Consider the following 25,662-nt stretch of genomic DNA (forward strand, 5'->3'; position numbering starts at 1 on the left):
AATCTCCACCCAGTAGCCGTGGGTACATGAAAGGCTGCTGGATTGTTAGACTCCGGAGCCAATCTCAGTTTAGTCCATCCCGGTCTGATCTACCCAGAAGACATCATCCCAGGGAACAGCTATGAATAAAGATGGCAAATGGTGCCTCCTTCCACATCCCAGTAGCCCGTGTTTTCCTGGACTGGGGAGGAAAACACGGACTCCATTCGCTTTAATTACTGATTCTCATTATGTAAGTTAATTCATGTCTGATATAACACATAGCAACGTCGGGTATAAATCTGGAAAGGGCTAACGTACACACTTGTAATAATATAAAATGCGAGAAGATATCTGGGTTGCAAATATCGGACAATTAGTTTCTCTCGCAAGGGTACCAGCAGAAACAATCACAGGTGGTAACTATGGTAACTATGTGGTTCTTTGTCAGAGATAAAAGTCTTCGGGTTTAAAGGTGTTATTTTAATCCATAATTAGAGATTCACCTATAGGGATGTACATGGTAAATGTGGATTTCATATGTTCTACTTCATGGCCCCTTGAAGGATCTAACATTGCTCGCTGGTAATGTACTAGGCTTTTCTGTTTCATTCCTTTTTATTTTATAAACTGAATCTATGAACTGTATGTTTTTGTAATCTTCTTTTTTCTGTACCAAGCACTGAACGCCTTTTTTAATATTAAATCTAAAAATGTAATAAGCAATGTCTTTCAGCTCTAATTGAACTGATTACCTTTTGAAGAGATTGGCCGCATTTTCGGCGACGTTTTGCTAAATTGGGTTCTTGTTCTAAGGAACCCTGAGGTGTAAATCCTTAAATTAATCCTGGTGGTGGCAGTGTAATTGGGATGGAGTGTGATGGTTTTGGAGTGTGAGTGCTCATTTTTGGTGCCCTGCCGGGAGGTGAGTGAGTCAACTGGAGGGCGGGTTGTTGTTAACCCCTTTCCCAAACACTCACATACACACAGGCAAGCGCGTACTGTATGTGACAGTGCCTTGTGCTGCTGCGTCTGACAAGGGTAAATATACCATGGTTCTATCCTATGATGAACACTCTAACTAGTCCTTTCTTTTATATCAAATGGAAAAAACGAGGATTGGTGGGACTGCTACCCCATAGAAAAAATATCGGAACTCACCAGGTCTAGAGGGGAGGGAACAGGTGCTACACAATTATTTTCCATCAGGTAGAACCAAACATTCCAAATCTGCATCTCACCATAACAACTCACTCCTCTGTTCCCCTGGAGGTTAAGAGAAGGCGCAATCATTTTTCTTTCCTTTTCCATACTACCTCAAGCTGTTTGTTATGTTCAGCATGGTAAAATAGATGAATAAGTGCTGCCACTTCTCATGAATAATTATGATGCCATATTCTCATAATTTACTATGTTCATTATCTCTCCTCATACAGGTGTATGATTTGCGTCATTCTTTCTTTGAAGCCATAATAAATCCAATCCAAATAGGGCACCTCAATACTTGGCACAATTGTTGCTCCTGTCATGGACGTGATACTTATGGGTGTAAGAGCATTATCTCCCTTAGCACCATGGATTGCAGTACATTGAAATAGTGCCAGGGGAAGTCCAGAATGATAGCCAGGGTTGCCTGACTTATATGATATCCCCAATTCCCTTCACTATAATACATTGTTCTCTCTGGTTGACTATATTGTTCTTTTTATGGGGTTTGCTGTCATATCAATGTTATTATTAGACAACGCCATTAAATTATGTGCAAAGGCTAAAAGAAGCCATTCTGAGTCCTTCTGTCAGCCATAAAGTAATGTTTCAATTTGTTTTATAGAATAATTTAAAGACAATTCGTTGTGACGGGATAAAACGTTAGACAAATACAGTAGGCAGTTGTTGATTACCAAATTCCACTTTTGAAACTCAGTATTCCCTTTATATTTCATTCAAATGACATAGCCAATATTTTAGTTTGTAGTTAGAGAATTTAGAAGGCAACTAGGAAAGAGATTTATTGATGGGAGAGGTTAAAGCAATAAAATAAATATAAAAAGGGTGATCCATGCAGTCATAGCAAACATTGATGGGACTTTGTTTCTGATTATATCACATGATGACAGCTATATCCCAAATAGCAGTGATGATCAGGGCACCATGATTGTCTTAAACCTTTAAAGAACTCTTATGACATACCAGATATGGCACGGTCCTGTAACGCCAGAGCCCCTTATTGACGTATCAGGTATGTCAATGTGCAAATGTTCAGTTTTCTAGGGGCCGATAGGGCAAACTGCTACAACACTTCAATTTCCGTCAGCCAAGGGATGGTGGCGGTCATGTAATCACTGCTAAGATGCTCACATGACCACAAATGCTGGAGGTATAGTGGCGCTCTGCTGCCGCCAGACCTCTGGTACTAAAAAGGTTAACAGAACTACCTGGCACTGCTGCTTCAGTCTTGACATATGTTACGCCGTGCTCACCACAGACTAAACGAGACCCCGGTACTGAAATGGGAATGGGCAAACACCAGCCACCAACACAGGGGTCGCGTCCGGAATGTAGAGTGATCTTGGCAGCCAGGTCGGGGTAGGAGAGATCAGAGTTGTCGTATACTTGCCGAGGTCTGTGCAGGAGAGGTCCGGATCGTAGATGGAGGTAAGCCAAGGTCAGGGTAGGAGAGTGACGGATGGTCGAGGAAAGCCGAGATCAGTAGTCCAGAGAAGCGGTAGTCCAAATGCAAGCCGGATCGGTACACGAGAAATCACAAGGCAGGGCAAGGCAAGGCAGGGATCTAGCAGACAGGAGAGGTAAGCACAGGGAACAAGAAACTATGCTCAGCCAAAGTGCCAGTGGCACGGCTGAGCATATATAAGCAGAAGGAACCAATCCCCCAGGGGGGTGGAACGGAGGTGTGGCCTCCGCAGGGGCAACGATAGGCTAGGAGATGCTATGGCAGGTGAGGCTGTTAAAAGCTGATTTTGCTTGACATGTCGCTTGGGAGCGTCGCGCGTGACCAGGAACCAATCCAACGCGCATGCGCACCGCGCGGGTAGAGGGCGCCGCTCCAGCGGGAGAAGCCCTGCGCATGCGTGAGGAGGCGCGCGTGAGAGCGCGGGATTCCGGGGGAGCGGCAACGGGTGCCAGAGCAGAGGGTGAGAGGCTACGCGTGCGACGGCGTCTTGCGGGAGCGCGCGGAGGGCCGCGGGACTCCCGAGTCCTCACAACATATAAGTATGACAGACCTCCGTGCTCTCGCGTGTAGAAAGAGTTGCGCTCACGGAAGAGTTCCAGAGCTGGGGAAAGTCTTGTATAGATTCCAAGGTTGGCTGTCAATTCAGGAAAAGCAGCACTCATACAGTATTCATTCTCAGAGATCGCCTAGTTCACTGAAATGAAACACAGTCACATTCACTGAATGCTGTAATAAATTGGTTAAGTCAAATGGAATGTGCCTGTTGCTTTTCTTGAACTTTTCAATGTCATGCAGAATCTTTAATAAAAAAGGGATTAAGGGCATTAGCAGTGCTTAGGCATAAGAAACCTTAACGCCCCTTCAAGTGAATGCACAACTTAGTAAACATGGCCTTAGACGTTTGTTTCCGCATGGAAATAAATGTACACAAAACTGAACAATGAGCAGGTTTTATCCTTTTGCTGGTTATACCTTCCTACCTTTTTATTTAAAATAAACAACCTAGTACTGCTTCTTTACAGTGAAATTTCCAACTACAGTATATACGTCACCATCCAGTCTGCAGCAGGTTGGAGTGGTAACCTTGTGACTTTTGATTGCATCGGCATTGTATTGCTTACTATATTTCAAAGCAAAAAGCTGGAGTCAGGAGTGCCATCTTGTGAGCACATGAAAAGTTGCCAGTTGGTGCTTTGTATGAAGTAACATAAATCAATGCCACTGTTTTTAAAAAGCTGCTAAAAGCAGGATTTGGGGCTGTTCCCAATAACATTCAGTACAAATTTGCACCTTGTGTAACAAGATGTCATGATTGTTTAGTCTCAGAGACAGAATGCACTGTTCTACTTTTAACACATCAGGTGATGTACAGTACATGCAATCACATAAGCACTTGCAATGAGTATGCTTTCATAATATTAATCATTTTTGGCGTCTTGCAGAAATTATTAATTTACCAGATATGTGCTGGTTTTCACCGATTTTTCATTTAACACATCAAGTCACATATAGTAGCAATAAAAGAGACTTCAGAAATGTAACATGCATTATTTAATGACTTTTTTTTCTTTTTGTGCTCCTTTCTAAACAGTTATGAAAACAAATACATGTAAAAAGTTACAAAAGAGAAGGAAATGCATTTATTATACCACCAATCAATTAACACGCCAGAGGTTTAACAGGCCATACAAAATTTGTGTATGTTTAAGACAATTTGTAACCAACGTTAACCTCTCGTGTGCCAGATTGATTAAAATACGTAATACCTCATGATATTATAATGAGAACCTGTAATGTCAAAGGTCACTAACGTAACGCTATGTAATATTTTCTCCTGGAAACAGCATTGCGTTAACTATAATCGTTAGTCATAATTATATGCACAAGAGACATTAAATCCAGTAGTGAATATCCATCCGCAATGGTCCATTAACGTGGGGACTTAATGTTACATTAATATTTAGGGGGGGCACAGGCTGCGTGCAGTAAAACCTGGGGACGGGCAGAGCTGTGCACGGGCGGCCACGCTCCATGCTGCTGCTTCTCTGTGGCTTGCTGCGGGGGCGGGGCTTCTCTGTGATGTCTGCTTCTTTCTCTGTGCTGCGGGGGCTTCTCTCTGCACAAAGACATCCCCTCCTCCTCCTGTCTGTTTCCCCACCGGAGCATGCTTAGTACTCCCCAGGTGAAAGTGTATGACTTATGAGTGTGTTGTGTGTGTTGTGATTGAGTGTGTGGTGATTGAGTGTGTATTGTGTCTGTGATTGAGTATGTGTTGTGTGTGTTGTGATTGAGTATGTGTGCTGTGTGTGTGGGTGTTGTGATTGAGTGTGTGTGTTGTGATTGTGTGTATGTGTGGTGTGTGTATGTGTGGTATGTGTTGTGACTGAGTTTGTGTGTGTGTGTGTTGCCTGTGTTGGTTGTGATTGTGTGTGTGTGTGTGTGTGTCTGTGTTGGTTGTGATTGTGTGTGTGTGTTGAGATTGTGTTTGTGTGTGTGTTACCTTTGTTGGTTGTGATTGTGTGTTGTGATTGAGTGTGTGTGTTGTGTCTGTGTCGGTTGTGATTGTGTGTGGTATGATTGAGTGTGTTGGTTGTGATTGAGTGTGTTGTGTCTGTGTGTGTGTTGTGATTGAGTATGTGTGCTGAGTCTGTGTTGTGATTGTGTGTGTGTAGGGTATTATGATTGAATGCAGCGGTGCGCAAACTGGGGGGAGCGCAAGATTATTTAAGGGGGGCACAGGCGGCGTGCGGCAAAACCTGGTGTGCGCGGGCCAGCAGATGCTGTGCACAGGAGAGCGAAAAAGTTGTGCGTGGGCAGGCAAAGAAGCTGTGCGCGGCTGGCAAAGAAGTTATGTGCGGGCGGGCAGGCTAAGAAGTTGCGCGCGGGTGGGCAGGCGAAGAAGCTGTGCGCGGGCTGGCAGGCGAAAAAGCTATGCGCGGGGGCGAGCGAAGAAGCCGTGCGCGCGCAGGCAGGCGAAGAAGACGTGCGCGGGGGGGCAGGCGAAGAAGCCGTGCGCAGGCAGGCGAAGAAGCTGTGCACGGGCAGGTGAAGAAGCTGTGCGCAGGCAGGCGAAGAAGCTGGGCGCGGGCAGGCGAAGAAGCTGTGCGCGGGTGGTCGAACAGGAAAGTGCAGGTGGCGGCCACGCGATGGTGTGTGTGTGTGTGTGTGCACGCGCGGGGGCTTCGGCGGTACGGGGAGGAGCACGCCCCAGGGCTGTGATGTAAAATGCCCCTCCTTCTAGTGTCTGCCCTGCAATAGCGCTGTGTTCTTGCTCTCCTCCGCTGGGAAACTGCTTCGCTGCGATCCTCTGCAAGTGAAAGGGTCGGCTGCAACTATATCAATCATACTATGAATGTACAGAAATAATTTAAAAAAAAGTGAAAACACAACATTGAAAACGAAAAAAATAAAATAAATACATAATACTGTAGGTAGGAGTTTGGATGACACTGGGGACAGCAAGCCAAAGAGCAGGGAGAATAAAAAGGCAAATGGGAGAAGGAAAAAAGGGAGCGGGAAGGGAAAATAAAGGGGTGGGGAGAGAGGGAATGGAGGTAGCAAAGAGGTGGATGAATGCCCCCCACCCACACCCCAAAAGGATTGCCGTTGTGCACTTACGCTCTCCCAAGCTTGGCGCTTGGGGAGACACACAAAATTGACTTTGAAGCGCGCTCAGCAGCAGTCAATACACACACACAAACACACACAAAAATAGCCCCGATCCACACTTGCAAAATTATGCAGGACACCCTGTGCTCATGCTTGGAGAGTTGGTGATGTCAGTGCTCTCAGCGGTAGCGTGGACGCAGCCTAAGGCCTGGGACCCGCTGCGCTCGTTGGCGCGGGCGGCAATGTAGCGAGTTCCCCACCAGCAGGGGAATCCTCGCGAGCCGGTCCCGGTCCCCCCTGGCGGCACAGCTGACTACACGCTGTGGCGCGTCAGCCGCTAGGAGACACAACAGAATGGTGTTTCCTAGCTTCGACGCGTCACGTGGTGTGGCTGTGAGCCAATGGGGAGGGGAGGCTTCGGGAGGAGGGGAGGCTGCGGGAGGAGGAGAGGCTTCGGGGAGCGGGGAGGAGTGTGGAGTGAAAGCAGCGTGAGTGCCTGTCTGTGTATGTGTGTGCCTGTCTGTGTATGTGTGTGCCTGAGTGCGTGCGTGCCTGTCTCTGTGTGTGTGTGTGTGTGTGTGTGTGTGTCTGTCTCTGTCTGTGTGTGTGTATGAGTGCGTGAGTGCCTGCCTGTGTGTGTGTGTGTGTATGTATGTATGTATGAGTGCCTGCGTGTGTGTGTTTTTTTTACTTACCTGCAGCCCGTGGCAGCCCGTGGAGGGAGGGGGGGGGAAGAGTAGCGGGTCCCTCCGCTCAAGCCACGCCCCCCCCCTACCTGTCAATCCTCCGACTCCCGCCCACCTCCCGCTCCGGCCCCCCACGTCATGGCCGCGCCCCCTGACGTCATGGCCGCACCCCCCCCGACCCGTTGGGCCACGCCCCCCCGCTACTACTGAAGTTTCCTGTAGACCGCAGATCGCGGTACAGCGAGTTGCACGCGCCTCCGGCAAGCAAGCCAGCCGTGCGGACGCGTGCAACGGGACCTTAGCTTATTTTTACAAGCGCGAGCTATTGAAATATGTAAGTATTAAGACATATTTGTATTTACATTGTATACCGTTTAATAAAGATTTTTTTTCATGTGATTTTGATTACATCAGGCAGGGGGGGCCCGAGAAACCTGTTTGATATTTGCAGTCTCGACAAATCTTTTAAAAAACTGAACATCTGGGAAATTCCTGAGATTGGGATAGATGGGATACAAAATGTCTATCCTCAAGTATTTAAACAAATCTGAAGCGACATGGCTCACATTTGATGGACATGTCCAGAAATTCAGAAATATTGGCTCACTGTACAAACTTTAATAAAAGAGGTTACGGACCTCACAATACCCATTGATCCACTGACCTACCTGCTGGCCAGGCCAATAGAGGAAATTGACCGACCAGTGAGGAAATTAATCTCCTTCATTCTTACAGCGGCAAGGTGTGCAATTGCAGCCTCCTGGAAGAAGGTGTCCCTCCCCCCCCCCCCCGCCCCTTCTAAGCAAATGCTAAAAAAAAGGATCAATGAGGTAATGGTCATGGAAAAACTGACGGCTTTCCTAAAAAGATCCACAACAGCGTTCTATAAAATTTGGGAGCCATGGCTAATGCAATAATTAGGGGCAAACAATTTCCTTAATTGAATGAATAGGAGATTAGGGTATCTGAATAGATGGATCTCAGCACCTGGCAATGAGGGAGGGAGGACTGGTGTTCCTCTCCCGCTCATCTCTTCCCCTCCCCCCTCCAATATACTCCCCCTTCCCCCTACTCGCTCCACCCCTACCCACCTTTTTCTTTTCTTCTTCTTGTCTCTCTACTATCGGTCCATTAGGTGGACTAGAGAACCCGCCTCATGAGGCGGTGTTCTATACTACTCTATGTCCTTTCCTTCACTCTATGGAAAAAATAAAAACTCTGTATTAGGCGATGGATAGACCAATGTATCTGCTTGATGTATATTTGCCTAATAAAAATATTTGGAAAAAAAAATTAAAAATCTGAAGCGGGGCAGCTAATATTTCTCGCAAAGTGCTGCAAATTCCGTGAGTTTGCCTTTGACCATTAGGTCACCGAGATCAAGGATTTTTTATTCCTTCCAACTGTATAGGTATCCAGAGTTCAACCCAGGGGGAAAGGCAGGATCTCCAAATAGCGGTGTCATCTTAAAGGGAGATTAAAGTAAGTTACATTTACTTGTGACATTTCTCCAGACTTTCGGAGTGAAATTGATAACTAGAGTTTTTGCTTGACCATTATAGGCCAATTTGGTTTGAAAAATGATGATTAAATGTCCACCCAGCATTTAACTCCTTTATCTAAGTGACTTGAGGCTATCTTGTGGCCAGATAGTATCTTTTAACATCTGGAACTGCAAGACCTCCTGCCGATTTAGCTGCTAACATAATTTACCTGACTACACAACACTACATTTTGTATTTGCCCCAAAGAATTGGCAAAACATATACTTAACAGCCATCATAATTTTAACTGGTATCAGAATTGGTATGATCTATAAGTAGTCTAATATGCAGGGGAGGATATTAATCTTAATGGGCCATCTTCAGCCTAGCCACGAGATCCGATAATCCTTCAAAATCACTAGACCTTTCTTAATCTGTGTGAAGAGCCCCGGGTAATTAGATTTGTAGAGAGTTTGGTAGCTCTTGGTCAGGTGGATCCCCAGATATTTAATGTGGGTGTCTTGCAATTGGATGTCTTGCTATCTATATTGAAGTTCATCTTTAAATCTTGGGGAGGAAGGGAAATGTCAAGAGCTTGTGAATTTTCAGCATATACCCTGTAACTAGAAAAGAGTTCCAAACTTTTCTAGAGTCACTTGTAGAGAGTATGTTTCAGGGCCAATTGTTATACACATTATCAGAATTTTTCCATATCATACAGGCTAATAGTTCTATGGTAAGGACAAAGGGGAGAGGGAATGGGCAACCTTGTCTCAAACCATTTGAGATTCTCAATGTACAGCTAGACCCTCCCAACATTTTCAATATAACTGAAGGTTATCAAAGAGGGCAAGGAGGACACGATTTTTCTGTGTGACCTGATTAATGCCAGGCCCAGCGTACTGACTCCTTCAGATAGTCACCCGATTTCCTTCAAGCCGGCCCGGCTCTGAATTCCTGGACACGGACTACAGGGTAATAGGGTCATGCACTCTGGACATATGTCACTAGTGCAGCTTTCATCTGCTGGTTCGGCTCTCTTCCGGGGGCTGCATATGAATCGGCATCATCATCCCCATCTTCATAATCCCTGAGGGGACACTGTTTCGTATGGTTATGTACATTGCACCACCAACATTTCACGTGGGCCATTTTGAAAACCCATTTTTCTTCTCCATGTAGTTCCCTTAGCAGAATGGGAACGCCAGTTCCTGTACATCTGCTCCAGCCAGCAGCCTGTGGCCCTCGTGGCAATCCTCTGCCTGGATGCAAGTCCCAGCAGCCCTGCATCCTGCAGGCCTGGGGAACCTGAGTAACCAGGGTCCTTTCTGGTTTGGAAAAATCTCTTTCTCTGGGGAAAGCAATCTCGCTCTCTCTGGGGAAAACCATCTCTCTGTCTTTGGCAGCTTCCTGCCTTTTAAACCTCATGTTCATTCAGAAGTCCTGGCTTAATAGGTTGCACCTGCATCTAGCCTCTCCAGGAGGAATTAAACTGCCTGCATGCTGGAAAGCACATATACTGCACTACTCCAGCATACAGTGATAGTGACTCTGTCACAGTACTCAAGACAACAGCCCGGGGAACTAAAATGCTCCCACATAGTTGTGAGGAGCCCGGAGGCAGATCCTTCCAGCCTCACCCCATCAACTGAAAACACTAAGGCCTGAAACTCTTTATAAACACAAAGTTTCAATAGGAAAGAGAGAGAACAAGAATAAACATCATATATCTGGGAAAGAACAGTAGAAAATACTTTAGGAACAGTAACATTATAGTCGCAAGTAACCCTAATAGTGTATCTCTAGAAAGAAGGAGATCCTTTAAGATCATTATAACATTACACATATATGAAATAGCAAAAACAATGACCAGCAGACCCCAACTTAGTCTCATCTTCCCGGGGTACCCCTTAAAAAGTCAGTCAATGCCTCTCACCTGGGGTAAGATTCTTTATCCCTGGAAACTTGCTTCGTTGTGGTATATTGTGGGGCCTGGACAGGAGCTCAAGCACCCACCGATGAAAGCCCTCTGTGAACTAGGCTGCAAACAAAAGCTGTCTCTGCTTAGGAGGACAGGGAAGATCAAAGCTCCCAGACTCCTTGCGTCAGGTAGTCATGGCATACTGCAGACTCACCTCACCTCTACCCCCCCTAAGTTTGGGATGATTCCAAAGTCGAGTAGAGGGTCGGTAGGTGCTGCCAAACTAGTTGTGATTATGCTCGGGGAGTGGAAGGCAGACGGCAGTAGGCAGATATTGTGGTGTAGGTATGCTGCTGTGTGGAGTTCAAGCCTTATGCTGGGGCACCCCCAACATTTCTCCAGCTTTGCCAGATCTTGGACCATACCGTGAATGGTCTGTCTTGGGAGACCCTTTGAGGGTTAGGGGAACTCTTTACCTCTCCGCTCGGGCAGAGACCGAAGATGAAATGTTGCTCGCCATCCTTCTTCCCCTGGAGTTTAAAAGTAAAAAAAACCCTGTAACAGGGGAGTAATCCCTGTTAAAATAATGTGCCTTTAATCTAGCAGTGTGGTGGTTAACTGCTGGTAGTCAATTAATAAACACCACCTGCCTGATTTAGATTGCTTACAAAAGCCTGTCTGTTGAGACAGGAAGTCACTCCTTAGCTCATTTGTGAGCTGACCTTTGGAGACAGAGCAGGGGTTCTTGAGTCTCCCAGGAGAGACTGACCAAGAGAACACAGATCTCTGGAGCTGACCATGTCTTGAGCTCTGCCAGAAGACACAGAAGAGCTGATTTCAAGACACAGGGAAAACTACTAAACCTGAAGCTGACACACCCTGAGGGAAGGGAGCTGAACCAGGAACTGAGAAGATTTTCCCTCCAAGAAACAGATAAGACTTTCATTCTTAAGAGACTTCTTATATCTGCTTATTTCATGCTATGTGTTTGGGGCTGGGAGAAATGCTTCACTAAGGGAGATGTGAATTAATTGCATAGAGTTTCACTAGAAATACTCCCAAGTGAATAGAAGCTTTGTTCCCCCCCCCCCCTGTGTTTGGATGGATTTCCTGCTGAAAAGGAAAAGGCACAATAAAGCCTTATTATAATTTCACCTTATAAAAGTCTCCAATTGTGTACCTCTGTGAACGTCCGTCTACATATGGTGTCCGAAGTGAGACGAGAGGTGTCTTTGAAGTTAAAAAGGACCGGAGATTTTTATGTGAAATTTTTTTTAATGCTTTTTGCCTACAAACAAGTCTGAACAACTTAGAAAAAAAAAACTCATGCAGCAGAGATCAGAGTTAAAGGTATACACACCACTGAAACTTACAAAACCACAGATGGACTCTTTGCCCCAATCCCAAGAGGAGAAAGACTGCTGAAACAGCTAAACCTTATTTGCCTATCACAAAGTGTAATATGGTCATTGAAATAGGGGTTTTGCCTTCCAGCCATAGTCAGGGTTCAAGAAGCGAGTTGGCCCTTAAAAAGGGATAGGTGTTTGTTGTTTTCAAAAGTTTCGTTGAAGCAGTGAATACAGATGGTGACCCACGAGTGGTACTGATTTTGCAAATAAAGGTTGCCACACCGCATAGGGCTACCAGCTGTGAATGGAGTATATGCAGAAAAGTGTGAAAATTGATATAAGACGGTGCTGAAGCAGGGGAATTTTTAGTAAACAAATGCTGAGTGTAAAATTGCCCTATAGGGGAAAAAGGGATTGCTGAACTGTGTAAAAGGTTTTTCAAAGTCAATTGTTGAGTGTTGAGTCACCCTGCCGGGAATGAAAGAAATAGTCCACTGCAAAGAATGTTTTTTTTTCTGCAAGTAAAAAAAGTCTGCCTATATATATCTTGGGAGCAAAACCCAAAGGGTGAAGTGTGAATGCCATAATACCCAAAGATGAGACTGAAAATTACTGAAATCAGGCAGAAAACCAAATTCTGTTGCTGAAGCGGAGGAATTGCACCTAGCAAGTAAATGGTGTAAAGCAAATAGACTTTTTTACCTAGCAACTGCACATCTTGTATACCTGATGAGAGAAAATGCATGCACAGTACTGCTGATATTGAAAAAAAATTACCCAAGAAAGAAAATTCTACAGAGATGCCTGTGAGAGCTACGACCTCTACACGCAAAATTTGCACACCTGTAGGACTACCACAATTGGGGGTTCTAGCAAATACAGTGGCAACAGCTGCAATAGCGCCTCCTGAGGTCAGGAAGAAAATTACACCTGATAGCCTAAAAATGGAGGACAAGATGCAGCGTTCCTGTAATGAACCCTACCCCACGGAAGAGTGGCCCTTCCAGTCCAATAAAGAGGAAGACATCTCTTACGGGGATCCCGAACCGAGTCACACCCACAAAACACCCCAAGAATGGTGGGGGTGCCTGAACTCGGCACGAACAGAAAAGACCGCTCCCTTTGATGACGAATATGATCAGCAGGAGACAGAGCGGGAGCAGTGGATCACCGAATATTTCCATCAGCTATTACAGTTGCAAGAAAAGCCGGGTGGATCCAGTGACGCTGCTAACATTTCAAATAAAGGAGACCCCAGTATTCCTGATGGGACGGAGTCATCCAAAACAAAAAGGCGGAAAAAGAAAAAGAAAAGCGGTTCTTCACTTACCGTGGAAGGAACAGACACGTCCGAAGATCCTGTGGAGGAAAAGGGGGACCGAGTTGCCCTGCAGCCTAGAGAAAATTGAGAATTCGTCCCGCGGATAACCGAATATAAACAGGGCCCAAGGCAGAAATCGTGTACCCCAAAGAAGTGTCTGTCCGGTGCCAACAGTGAGGAACCCTCAACCCGTCATCCCAGGGAAGCGGAGCTGGAACCAGTGAGTGACGATCCCTTGACCAGCCCTGAAGACGCCCTGAAAATTGCCAGGCGTGACTGTGATCTACTTCGAGAACAATTGAAACTTGAGAGAGCAGATAATGCTGAGTTACAGATGACGGTGCTCGCAATGTACTCTGAATCTGGGACAGAATTGGACGATCTCAAGACTGAGCTAGATACTGCAAATGCTACTATTTCCGCCATGGATGAAAAGCAGAGCCAATCTGATAAAATGGTGGCTACGCTAAAGCGGAAGTATGAGGAGGCACTGAAGCAGATGACAGTCTTCCAGCTAGAGGTTCCCACTCTTCGCATAGAGCTGAATGCCTCACAACAGGAGGTCAACAGTGTCCAGATAGAGGTGGACGTATCTCAGAAAGAGGTTCAGACACTCCGCAGAGCACTGGATGCCTCACATCATGAGACCAACAGCTGCCGCACAGACCTGGAAGTTTCCAGAAAGGAATTACACAGTCTCACTGAGGAGCTGGACATTGCTAAAGAAACTATTGCCAATCTTAATACAAATCTCCAAGTCTCCCAGAAGGAGCTTCAGACCCTCAACCTAGAGAAGGATGTCTCACGCCAGGAGACTGTCAGTCTCAAAGCAGAAGTGCGTAAATGGAAGGAGGACTGCAAAGAGGCCCTGAATAATACAGAGACTGAAAAAGGAGAACATTTAAGATTACAAAGAAAAAACGTAAAACTCAAAGAAGAAAATTTTAATTTGACAAACGACGTCAAGGAAAAAAATGAAAAGCTGCACGAGCTTAAAGAAATAAATAGACTTTTGGAAGGTGAGAAGTTTGAAGCAGAGCACCGACTGCAGAACCAACTGCAAGGTCTGCGTACGCACCTCGAGAAGGCAGAGGAGAAGCAGCGAACTCTGCAGGATGGCAATCTGCAGGCTGTTAAAGAAATTCAAGTGCTGCAGGAACGTCTGATGACCCAGTATGTCCCCGCAAAGCAGCATGAGAAACTGAAGGCTACCCTGAGCATCACCAAAGCAACGCTAAAGGCCAAGCTTAGAACCCAGGTGACACGGCACAAAAGGGAGCACAAGAAGGTCCAGAAACTGAAACAAGTAACTGTGGCCCAAGCAAAGAAGTTCATAGTGCTTCACAATGCAATTAAAATGTGGAAGCAAGCTCAGAGAAAGCAAAGCATGCAGATAAATTCCCTGAGAAGAGACTTGCAAGACGCACTCAAAAAACAGGGATCTCTCGCGGATGAGATTACAGTCCTACAAGGACAAGTATTGACCCTGACTAAGCGTCAGTATCCCACAGCCTCAAAAACCCATGAAGACAAGGGTACAGTGAGAGCTGGGAATACCGCTCATCTGAAAGACAAGGTTGCAAAATTTGAACCACCTAAACAAGCACTAGCAAAACCTTCAGCCACCCAGCAGGCAACAAAAGAAGGTACACGTGAAAAATTAAAACCAGAAGAATCCTTAGCTGATGAAGCTGAAAAGATGGGACATTCTCTGGAAGTGGGTGTGGAATTGCAACTTAATCTCAAAGAGGCTGAACTAGCAAACCCATTGAGTGGGAAAAGGGCAGAGAGACAGCTTCAAGAGCGGAAAACTCAAAGGGCTGTTTTTAAACGCTCTGCAACTGCAGCCATACAGTATGCCTACAATAAAACGAGCACCGATGGAAATCTCATGACCGCGCACGTAGAAAAAAGACTATACTTGGAAAAAGTCCTCCTCGAGCGACTGAGGGGTGCTGATCTCAAGCTGATCTCTTCTTCAGGAGAAGACACGAATAAACTGGAGAAAGGGCTCCAATCCCAGCAGGACTGAGGGTTCTCTTCCTCCATCCACTCTCATTCAAGTCACAGAGATATCTAGAATGAGAGTGGAAGGATGGGCTTGGCCGTGTCAAGCCCGAGCTTCCCACAAACAGGGGAGGTATGTAACAGGGGAGTAATCCCTGTTAAAATAATGTGCCTTTAATCTAGCAGTGTGGTGGTTAACTGCCGGTAGTCAATTAATAAACACCACCTGCCTGATTTAGATTGCTTACAAAAGCCTGTCTGTTGAGACAGGAAGTGACTCCTTAGCTCACATGTGAGCTGACCTTTGGAGACAGAGCAGGGGTTCTTGAGACTCCCAGGAGAGACTGACCAAGAGAACACAGATCTCTGGAGCTGACCATGTCTTGAGCTCTGCCAGAAGACACAGAAGAGCTGATTTCAAGACACAGGGAAAACTACTAAACCTGAAGCTGACACACCCTGAGGGAAGGGAGCTGAACCAGGAACTGAGAAGATTTTCCCTCCAAGAAACAGATAAGACTTTCATTCTTAAGAGACTTCTTATATCTGCTTATTTCATGCTATGTGTTTGGGGCTGGGAGAAATGCTTGACTAAGGGAGATGTGAATTAATTGCATAGTGTTTCACTAGAAATACTCCCAAGTGAATAGAAGCTTTGTTCCCCCCCCCCCTCTATGTTTGGATGGATTTCCTGATGAAAAGGAAAAGGCACAATAAAGCCTTATTATAATTTCACCTTATAAAAGTCTCCAATTGTGTACCTCTGTGAACGTCCGTCTACACCCCCGATACCCCTTCTCTTGTAGGAGTTTGGTAACCGGGCACAATTCTCTCCTATGCTGTATTATGATCAGCGCAGTATAATTAAATAATTAGCCATTTCTAATTTGGTCTTTTGTTGTGAAATAATGGAGTTTCCCTATGACATCTCTCTTTCTGCTGGGGTCATTACTTCTGGGGCCTAAAATCGGCGAGCCTGATCCATTCTTAAAAGTTCCTCTGCTAGTGTGGGGACCACCTGTAGAAATAGTATTTTATGATATTTTTGGAGCTCCTCGTTTCTATTAGTGTCTGTGATATTTGAAATCCTTATTTTTTGACACCTATTACTAAGGAGCGCCGGGGACGGGGGGAAAACGAGCGACCGGGGACAGGGGGAACGATCGGCGGTGACAGGGGGGGGGGCAACACGTCACCTCCACCAGCGCTTCTCCTCCTCACCACCCCCACAGGCCCCGTACTATCACCCCTCAGCGGGGACCACCAGGAGCACCGGGGAGGGGGGGGAGGAGCGCCGGGGACACAGTGAACCAGTGCCAGGAGAGGGGGTGTGAAACAAGCACTGGGACACTTCTCCTCACTACCCCCGTGGGCCCCTTACTATCTCACCTCAGCGGGGAGCGCCGGGGAGAGGGGGGGAGGTTGAAACAAGCGCCGGGACGCTTCTCTTCCTCACCACCCCGTGGACCCCGTACTATCTCCCCTCAGCGAGGAGCGTCAGAGAGAGGGGGGGTGGAAGGAGCGCCGGGGACAGGGTGAACCAGGGGGGGGCTGTGATGTGGGCTGCAGGGGGATGAGAATGATGTGGGGTGCAGGGGGGGAAGAGTGATGTGGGGTGGAGGGGGGAGAGTGCTGTGGGGTGCAGGGGGGGAGAGTGCTGTCCGGTGCAGGGGGGGACAGTGATGTGAAGTGCAGGGGAGGAGAGTGATGTGCGGTGCAGGGGAGGGACAGTGATGAGGGCTGCACGGGGGGAGTGATGTGAGGTGCAGTGATGTGGGGTGCAAGGGGGGAGAGTGATGTGGGGTGCAGGGGGGGAGAGTGCTGTGGGGTGCAGGGGGGGAGAGTGCTGTCCGGTGCAGGGGGGGACAGTGATGTGAGGTGCAGGGGGGGTTTTGTGAGGTGTAGGGGGGGGAAGTGATGTGCGGTGCAGTGGGGGAGTGATGTGTGGTGCAGGTGGGGGCAGTGATGTGTGGTGCAAGGGGGAGAGTGATGTGGGGTGCAGGGGGGAGAGTGCTGTGGGGTGGAGGGGGGGAGTGCTGTGGGGTGCAGGGGGGAGAGTGCTGTCCGGTGCAGGGGGGGACAGTGATGTGAGGTGCAGGGGGGGGGTAATGTGAGGTGTAGGGGGGGGGAGTGATGTGCAGTGCAGGGGGGAGTGATGTGAGGTGCGGGGGGGCGACAGTGATGTGAGGTGCGGGGGGGACAGTGATCTCAGGTACAGGGGGGGAGAGTTATGTCAGGTACAGGGAGGGGAGAGTTATGTCAGGTACAGGGGGGGAAGAGTTATGTGAGGTACAGGGGGGGGGCAGTGATGTCGGGTACCAGGGGGGGAGAGTGATGTGAGGTGCAGGGGGGGAGAGTGATGTGAGGTATAGGCTGGGGAGAGTGATGTGAGGTGCAGCGGGGGGAGAGTGATGTGAGGTGCAGGGGAGGAGAGTGATGTGAGGTGCAGGGGGGGAGAGTGATGTGAGGTGCAGTGGGGCTGAGAGTGATGTGTGGCGCTGTGAAGGGGGTGAACAGAGCTGGGAATGGGGGGGTAATGGAGCTGTGAATGGGGGAGGGGAGCGGAGACAGAAGGGGAGCGGGAAAATTAAATCCTGGGCAACGCCAGGTATATCAGCTAGTATATATATAAATCAAATGGAAAATATTACTGTGTGTTCAAAAATGCCGCCTTGTATACTTTGAGTGATAAACTCGAAATAAATACTTGTAACCCTGTCCCCCCATCTCCCATAGGGTCTCCTATGGGAAATACTGCTCTGGTTACATGGCTTTGTGTGGTGCATACCTGCTGGTAACATGGGGCCCTGTGTCTCCCGCATGATGTTATAGGGGACGAACAGGACAGGCTTCTGGGGTTGTGCCCGAAACCTACTTACAGGTGCAGCGCCTCCATCTTGTGCAGCCCCCAGTTGTATGGGGTGAAGTCTCTGCAAAAGAACTCGTCCCCCTCCCCCAATATACTTCAGTTTTAGGCAGGAGGTATAGGTAAAATGCAGCAGCTCTTTATTTATCTTCCTCTATTCAGCAGCACAGATCACAGCAGGTCTTCTCCCTTAGGATGTCCCTGAACCCAACTCCCAGTCGAGGGCACCGAGAGAGGTTCTAGGTCTTCCCCTATCCCCTGCTGGGGTAGGAGGTATGGGTCTACCCACACTCCCCGGAGGGAGGCTATCAAGCCTACCAGAGCCCTGGCAGCTTGGTACGGGTACCCTGTCTCTCTCAAGGTAGAGACCAACTCACTAAATAGGAAGTTGTAGTACATTAAGTAAGCTGACTCACTGCACTGCATGAAGTGGGGAAAACCCATGATTGCTCCTGCCCAACCTGCCCTTACCAGGTATTAATGCCAGGAGGAGGGCAGACCTATAGCCCCAAACTACCCAGGGCTACATACTGTTAGTAGTTTAAAAAAATAAAAATAAATCTGGGTTTGTAATAGTGAATAATGAATTAATGATATGGAATTATATAGTATAGACAATTTATAGTAGAGCAACAAATATACAATTACAAGAATATCCCCCGCAGGAGCCGATTGTGAAAACGGGCCTATGAAACACTTGAGCAGATAGAGAAAAAGGACCTAATTATTTTATGTTAGCAAAACCCAAAATAAAATGGAAGCTTATCTTAATGCAGAAACACTTAGATAGTTTGCACGTCATAATATATTGTGCGTCACTTATAATAAAACCAATCAACTAAGTTTCCAGTCTGGCCTTGAAGTTCAAACAGTAAACTTCCCAGAGTCTATTATCTATTAAATTAGATATAATTATAGTAATTAAAAGTATGTCTCAAATGCCTTTTGAAAAACACTACCAGTGCTGCAAAGCCTTGAAATTAATAGTATTACGCTGTTGGTCTTCCAGCACTGACAGGGGTTAACTAACATTTTAAATGAAACAACATTTATTCTGATAATCCACACTCGTGTGCAACAGCAAACGCAATTAGTCTTAGGTACAGAAAGAGTTGTTGGATATAATAGCAATGTGTATATAATGTGGTGTTTTATTATATTACAACATGATTTAAACGTATTGTTTTTTTTATTAGTTTGTTATTATTAAACAATACCTATATCAATACAACACAAGAAGAGACCTATTATGTTAAAACAAGTTCCCTTTTATTCATTCTCACACATTAAATGTAGGTACCTCAGCACAACTTCCCTTTCCCAATCCGACTCCTCCTCCTACTTTGAAAGGTGATGTTGCACGCCCTACTCAGTTGTGAATCAAGTGAAATCAATGCTCAAACTAGGCATTTGAATCATTGTGTTACTGTTTCTGTCCAAACAGCCATCATTTGCATCTGATGACACAATAAAGCAGGGGGAGGGGGGCAACTCCAGTCCTCAAGGCCAACCAATAGGTAAAGTTTTCAAGATATTCCTGCTTCAGCACAGGTGGCTCAATCAGTGGCGGATTTCCCATTAGGCCAAGGGTGGCAAAATTTTGCCGCGGTCTTGGGCCTGATGGAAAGTTCCTTACCAGCTGCCGCATCTGCCTTTCTGCTGCCTCCGCCTTCTTTCTGCAGCGTCAAACGACGCTGCGACGTGACACGTTGCATTAGTGACATCCGCAGCGTCATTTAAAACTGCGATTTCTAAGAAGACAGAGTGCGGCAGCACCAGGTAAGTGCCAAGTGTCGGTGGATCTGGAAATCCGCAGTTGGGCTCAGTCATAATGACTTCACCACCTGTGCTGAAGCAGGAATATCTTGAAAACCTGACCTGTTGGTAGCTCTTGAGGACTGGAGTTGGCCACTCTTGGCTTAAAGCTTCTTAGAGCACAATGAAGTGCTGAGTTCTGGAACATTTGAACTAAGGAACATCCTGGCAAATATTGAAAGACTACATTTTTTGGGGGGATAAATCACACTTTCCAAAAACAGTTCTGATTAACAAATGATTGTGCCACACTCCACTTTAAAATAAAGTACATTTTTGAGGAGAGTCTTATTGTAGATTTTATCTAGCTTCCCTATAAGGAAGACTGGTCATCACAGATGCATACAGAACTAAATTACAAGGTAAAGACTAAATTATATTTTAAAGCAGTAGCTCATGTCCATGACCGTTAATATTTTGCTATTGTGTGATATTAACGATAACTCCACACTGCTAGATTTAGACAGCAATCCAAATAAATGATTGGTTCCACAAATGCTCTTTATGAATGTGCTTTAACCCACAGACTGTAAAAAACTAAACTTATCCCAAATACCAAAAAAGGAACCCTAACCAAACTTTAACTTGGAAAGCTTGCTCCCATTGGCAATGGAAAGATAGACTAGAAGGGATGTACATTAAGAGCAATGGAAGACTGGAGGAGTACAGACTTTGGCAGTACCTTTTTATGCTGTAATGCACTTATATTTTCAATTTCCCTTTGCTTTTTTAAAACATCCCTCCAAAACCGTAGACATAAACCACTGCTTTAAAATACTTACGATTGAAAATAAGATCATCAAACCTTGGCTTCAATTCTCCATGTGTGTATGATGACCATGCAATACTGGACTTCTCCCAATATCTCTTAGGACCAGTCACTTTGGATGAAATGTGTAGCTTTTGCAGCTTCCTGTCTAAAATATGTAACAATACTTAGTTATAAAACAAGCCTACTTAATAAATGTGTTTTTTCTTGCTGCTAAACTCTTTTGTTTGTACATTGTACGTGGTAAATTCTTTATTTCCACTGCAGATCATTAAATAAGGATCATCAGAGTTCATTACTTCAATAATATACTGTAGGTATCTCACTATTGCTTTAGTGTATTAAATACAAAATGTAATGTCCAATTCAAATGAATCCATTCTAGGAAAACAGACACGTGTTTATAGATGCACACAGAGCAGACTATGTGCTTCACATGCAAAAAGTGTGTAAAAAAATAATGACATCTGTTAATCATAAAATGAGAATTCCTTCCAGTACATATTTACAGAATAAGATTGAAGTTAACAACCCAATGTCTAATTTATATTTACAATTTAAACAACATAAATCACTATGTAATCAAGTAAGACAGGTATTTTAAGTTGAGAAATATACATTTTTCAGCTCATTGTCATATATGTTGCTGTACTACTAAAGCCTATAATTTTTGTTAAGCGCAAAAACGTTATCAAAAGTCAATTGATTCTTTACCTAGTGGCGCTTTTTCTTTTAGAACTTTAGTCTCATAGCTTTTCCTGGTGAAACCCTTCAAATTCTCCTCAAGGGAAGGACTGGATTTAGAAGGATCTTTTGCTTCTTGCCCAGAGTAAGTTAACGCTGGCTTTACTACACAATTACTGGCTTCCAAAAATTGGATTTCACTTTCTTCAGAATCGCTGATAGCATCTTGTTGGGTTATTTTGTGCCCACCATGTGAATTCGTTTTGTCATACACTGCAGAGAATTCATCTTCACTTGCCAATTCACTAGAGTGGCCGGACAATAAATATTGAGTTTGCTTCTTTTGCTCTTGACTTCTTATCATATCAAGTTGGTTTAAATAAAATACATATTTCTCCATTACACTCCCATCACAGTCAGAAGTTATTTCTGAACTGTCGTCCCAACAAATTACTTTATCTTCCTTTTTATTCAGCTTTGATCTAGGTGATTTTTCCAAGCTCCTGGTGGAATATCCAGGTGTTGTGGCACCCCTGGGAACAAATATTTCATCTTGAAACTTTTTGTGTGTTACCTGTGACTTATTTTCTGTGCCCTTCCTAGGATTATGGCCTTCTGCAGCCAATAAAATGGAGCCACACTCCATACACCAGCTCGTGTTTGTATTGTTGGCACAATCGCACATGGGACACACTTTATATGATTTGACTGTGAATTCCTCTGGTAAACTGCTGGCTGAGTGATCTCTGTATAAATGTGCCTCCTGTCCTTTTTTGTTGTCTGATCTGTCTATTTCATTCTGTGATATTGATGCCGTCACAGAAGTATCATTCTCAGCAAACTTTCTCACTAAAAATGTTCTATCTGTTCTTTCCCCATCTTTTTCTGTGAGTTGAAGTCTCTTTTCTGTACCTTTCTGGCTCCTTTCAAAAAAATCTATCAGTAGAGAATCAAGTCTTTCTGTGTCAAGACTTGACTGTAATGAGCCTGGTCTATCTTCTTGTGGTTCACAATTATCCTTTGGTTTAACTTCTGATCGAGTGCTCATTGATTCATAATCCCATTGCTTACACTCTTCAATATTCCCAATTATGTGCTTTTCTTCATTACATTCTTCTTGTGCCTTACAGTCAGACAAATGTTGCATCAAGGAAATATTGTTTATATTTCTGTAAGTACTCATGTTTAATCCACGTTTTACCCGTGGTGAAAATGTGCTACATAAAGGTTCAGTAAAATCTTTTTTGTCTTCATGAAAACCATGTGCTACAACCAAGTCCATAGTTGCATCAACTTGTTCATTATTTTCAATGGGTTTCCATTGAGATAAAAAAGAATGAGATTCTGGTGTTGAAGTCAATGTCTGATTAAAACTTGTTTTAACTGTGTACATTGCTCCAGGATTTGTGGGTATCCACCATGTCTGTGGAGGCATTTCAACATCCCTATTGTGACAAAGTTGTTTTTTTACTTTACTGATATCAGTCGACTCCACAAATACATCATATTTTGTGGGGATATCTAGGGGGGCTGACTGGACCTTTTCTGATTCAGTTTCATTGTCTTTAGTATGTTTGTTGTGAAGGGAACTAAAAAATGTTGTGTCAAATGCTGAGGTTTCTTCATCCCGGGTATATGGTGCTTTTCCATCTTCAAAGAAAGCTTCATGGGATAACAGTGAACTATTTTGCACATTGTCTCCTCCATTACACTTGTTGAGGAACTTTTTTGCCCAACTCATTACATGCTTAAGTTTTTCAGTCTCTGGCACAGACATATCTTCCAGAAGGTCTTGATCCAAATCAGAAATAAAACTGCTCCTGAGGAGACTCTGATGAGGTTCCCTGCTACTTGTTTCTTGCTGCACTGATTGGAAATCTGTTGCTTTAGGAGTATTAGCTATTTTCCTTCCTGTGTCATTACTTTTCTGGATATCACTAGATGTAAAAATAGGTTCCTGCCCCTTTGCGATAGGTGCAGAAAGGCATCTGCGTGGAGTTCTACTCCTTTGAAGTTGGTGAGGAACTGTCCTTTTGTGGGTCTGAGAAATTGAGTTTTCTTTTATGTCACATAAGGTGCTCTTTGCATTTTCTCCACTAAAGTAAGCTAATCTCTTGGCTCGGACATATTTAAGGTTACTAGTCCGTGGTGTATCCATTTTGTTAATGACTTCAGGTGAAGTAGTTGTCTTCTGCACCGACTGCTCCATCTGAAAAAAAATGTATACATTGGTATTCACATAAATAACTATAACAGATAAGAAGAAAGTCCATCCACAAAAATGTAAAGAGGAACTTTGAATGAGTGTGTTAGGAGATGATTGTCTAAATGGGGGTTAGGAGTCAATGGGAAGTAGTCAATTTAGGTTGCAAGTTCTGGCAGGAGCACCCTTTGTAAAATCATATTCCACCTTTAGTTTTTGTCAAATAAGTATGGCATAAGAATGGTTACATTTAAAAAGCTTTTATCTTAATAAGCACTACTAAAGACCATTAAAAACTTCAATTTTGATTGAAAGAAAAATACAAAAAACCTGAAACGGAGGCCCCAACATTAGATAACTAATACTCCTAAAGCAACAGGTTTCCAGCTCTTTTGATACCAGCTCTGTAGCTGGACCAAACTCCACGCTGTCTAACACCCCCTAGCATCCACACCACCAAACCTTAATGGGACCGGCTGTGCAGCTAAACCAAACTTCATCCTGAGCTATACTGCACCCCCACAACGAGCAGCCACTTTACCTTTAGTTTTAACATTGCCCATTATTCCCTCTAGAGTGAAGATCTCAGGAGCAGGGCCCTCATTACCTTCTGTATCAGTTTGCTCTTGTTTGTCCTTAATTGTATGTCATTCTGTTTATGTAATATACATAACTCTGTGCCCCCACTGTACCACACTGCTACTATGGGAAAGGACTTTAACCACTGCTGAGGTAGTGAGTAGCACCCCACAGTTCAGTTGGTGCTATTGCAGTGGTTTCTTCCACCTCTTCCTGCGCTTATAGTGCCGGCGACGGCGACGTCGCCTGAAAACAAAAGCATCGCGCTTATAGTAAGCGCGACATGACGGCAGCAACCAAAAATTTGAAAGCCGATAAAATTAGATTTTTCAGAGGCTCTGTGGCTGCTGTATCACTTTCCCAACCTAATTCACCCAGGGGACCACCATTTTCATTCCTGGAAGGGTAACTGTGTTCACATACTGATTTAACACTGTACCTGTACTTTGGAAGAGTTGAAGGGTGTATTGGTGATCTAAGCAGATTTGTTTTTTTTTTAACGTGGGATGTCACTGCTTTTTATAACGTGGATACAAGGAAAGATAAACAACATATTCAGCTGCATCACCAACAGCTGTAATTAACAGCACAGTACACTTACACAGGTACTGTATATGCAGCACACTGTACTATTCACACAAGGCTTCACCACCAAACTCCATAGGGAGACATGTCAACATATATACTACATATGTATATGTACTTTATACTGCGTGTATTTCAGCTGGTTCTGAAGTAGGACTTATTAAGAGAAAGACAACCCCAGGCACACATGATTGAACCAGAAAGGGTGCATATGCGATCCGTACAGTGGGTTACCTCTCTCGGCTGGGCTTGAATTTGTGAAGACACAGAGCAGAAAGTCCAAATCTCCTAGAACCTCCTCAACATCTCACCAGCCGGCGGGGGATCTCTGTGACGGAGAGTTGCTATAGCAACGAGGAACGCGAAACAATGGGCGGAGCCGGAACCCGGGGAGCTTAGAATCTGGAATCCCGCCCTGTGTGACGTCACAAGGGCTGCTGAAGGGGGCATGCTAAGTGATTAGTATAACAAATGCACTGTCATCTGTCATTAGTTGCACTGTTACCATAAGCTACTAGCTGCTGTAAGAATGGGTTGGATAACTGAAGATTTCTTTGTTTAACCTTTTCCCTGTCGGTGGGGCCTGCAACACACAGCAGTACTATTTGTGTTGTGACCATTTGTGTTGAGTGTTTCTTTTTGAACACGGATGTTCAATTCACTACTGTTTATACAAAATAAAAAGTGCTTAGTGTTAGGTAATAATCTTGGTATAAAACTAGCCAAATGAATCCGACAGCTGAAAGTCATTTCTGGTTAGTGGAGGATAACATCACTTTAACTGCATATTGGGATGCTTCACTGACAGTAGTCAAGCAGTAGATGGGGTTATATACTGCAACTTGTAGTGTTTGGGGATTTTATTTTTCATAACTACAAATGCCTGTCTTCCTGGATGTCAACAGCATTACATTACGACACAAGTGAACTAAGTGGCATTTTAGATACCACCAGATTGAGTTGGAATCAGGGGAACCTGGTTCAATCCTGATGTCAGCTCTTTGTGACCTTGAGTAAGTCACTTTTATCATCCTGTGCCTCCGGCACCAAAAACATAGATTGTAAACTCATCTGTGTCGGTAAAAATTCCTGTGTGCTGGGATAGAAAAGTGC

The 25,662-nt window shown here is 44.9% G+C and overlaps 1 protein-coding gene across 1 annotated transcript in view; it reads right to left on the reverse strand.

Annotated features, from left to right (window-relative positions):
• The window catches only part of LOC142494110 (uncharacterized), a 181,527-nt gene extending 156,591 nt beyond the window's left edge, over positions 1 to 24,936 (reverse strand). Inside the window, exons 1-3 of the mRNA XM_075598852.1 lie at positions 24,784 to 24,936; positions 21,213 to 23,391; positions 20,535 to 20,646 (exon numbers count right to left, since the gene is read on the reverse strand). Of these exons, the coding sequence (XP_075454967.1) occupies positions 20,535 to 20,646; positions 21,213 to 23,391 (2,291 nt within the window). The 5' untranslated portion in view covers positions 24,784 to 24,936. The remainder of the gene's footprint in view (positions 1 to 20,534; positions 20,647 to 21,212; positions 23,392 to 24,783) is intronic.
• Positions 24,937 to 25,662: the final 726 nt, after the last annotated feature.

This window comes from Ascaphus truei, chromosome 1 (assembly GCF_040206685.1).
Source record: "Ascaphus truei isolate aAscTru1 chromosome 1, aAscTru1.hap1, whole genome shotgun sequence".
NCBI lineage: Eukaryota > Metazoa > Chordata > Amphibia > Anura > Ascaphidae > Ascaphus > Ascaphus truei.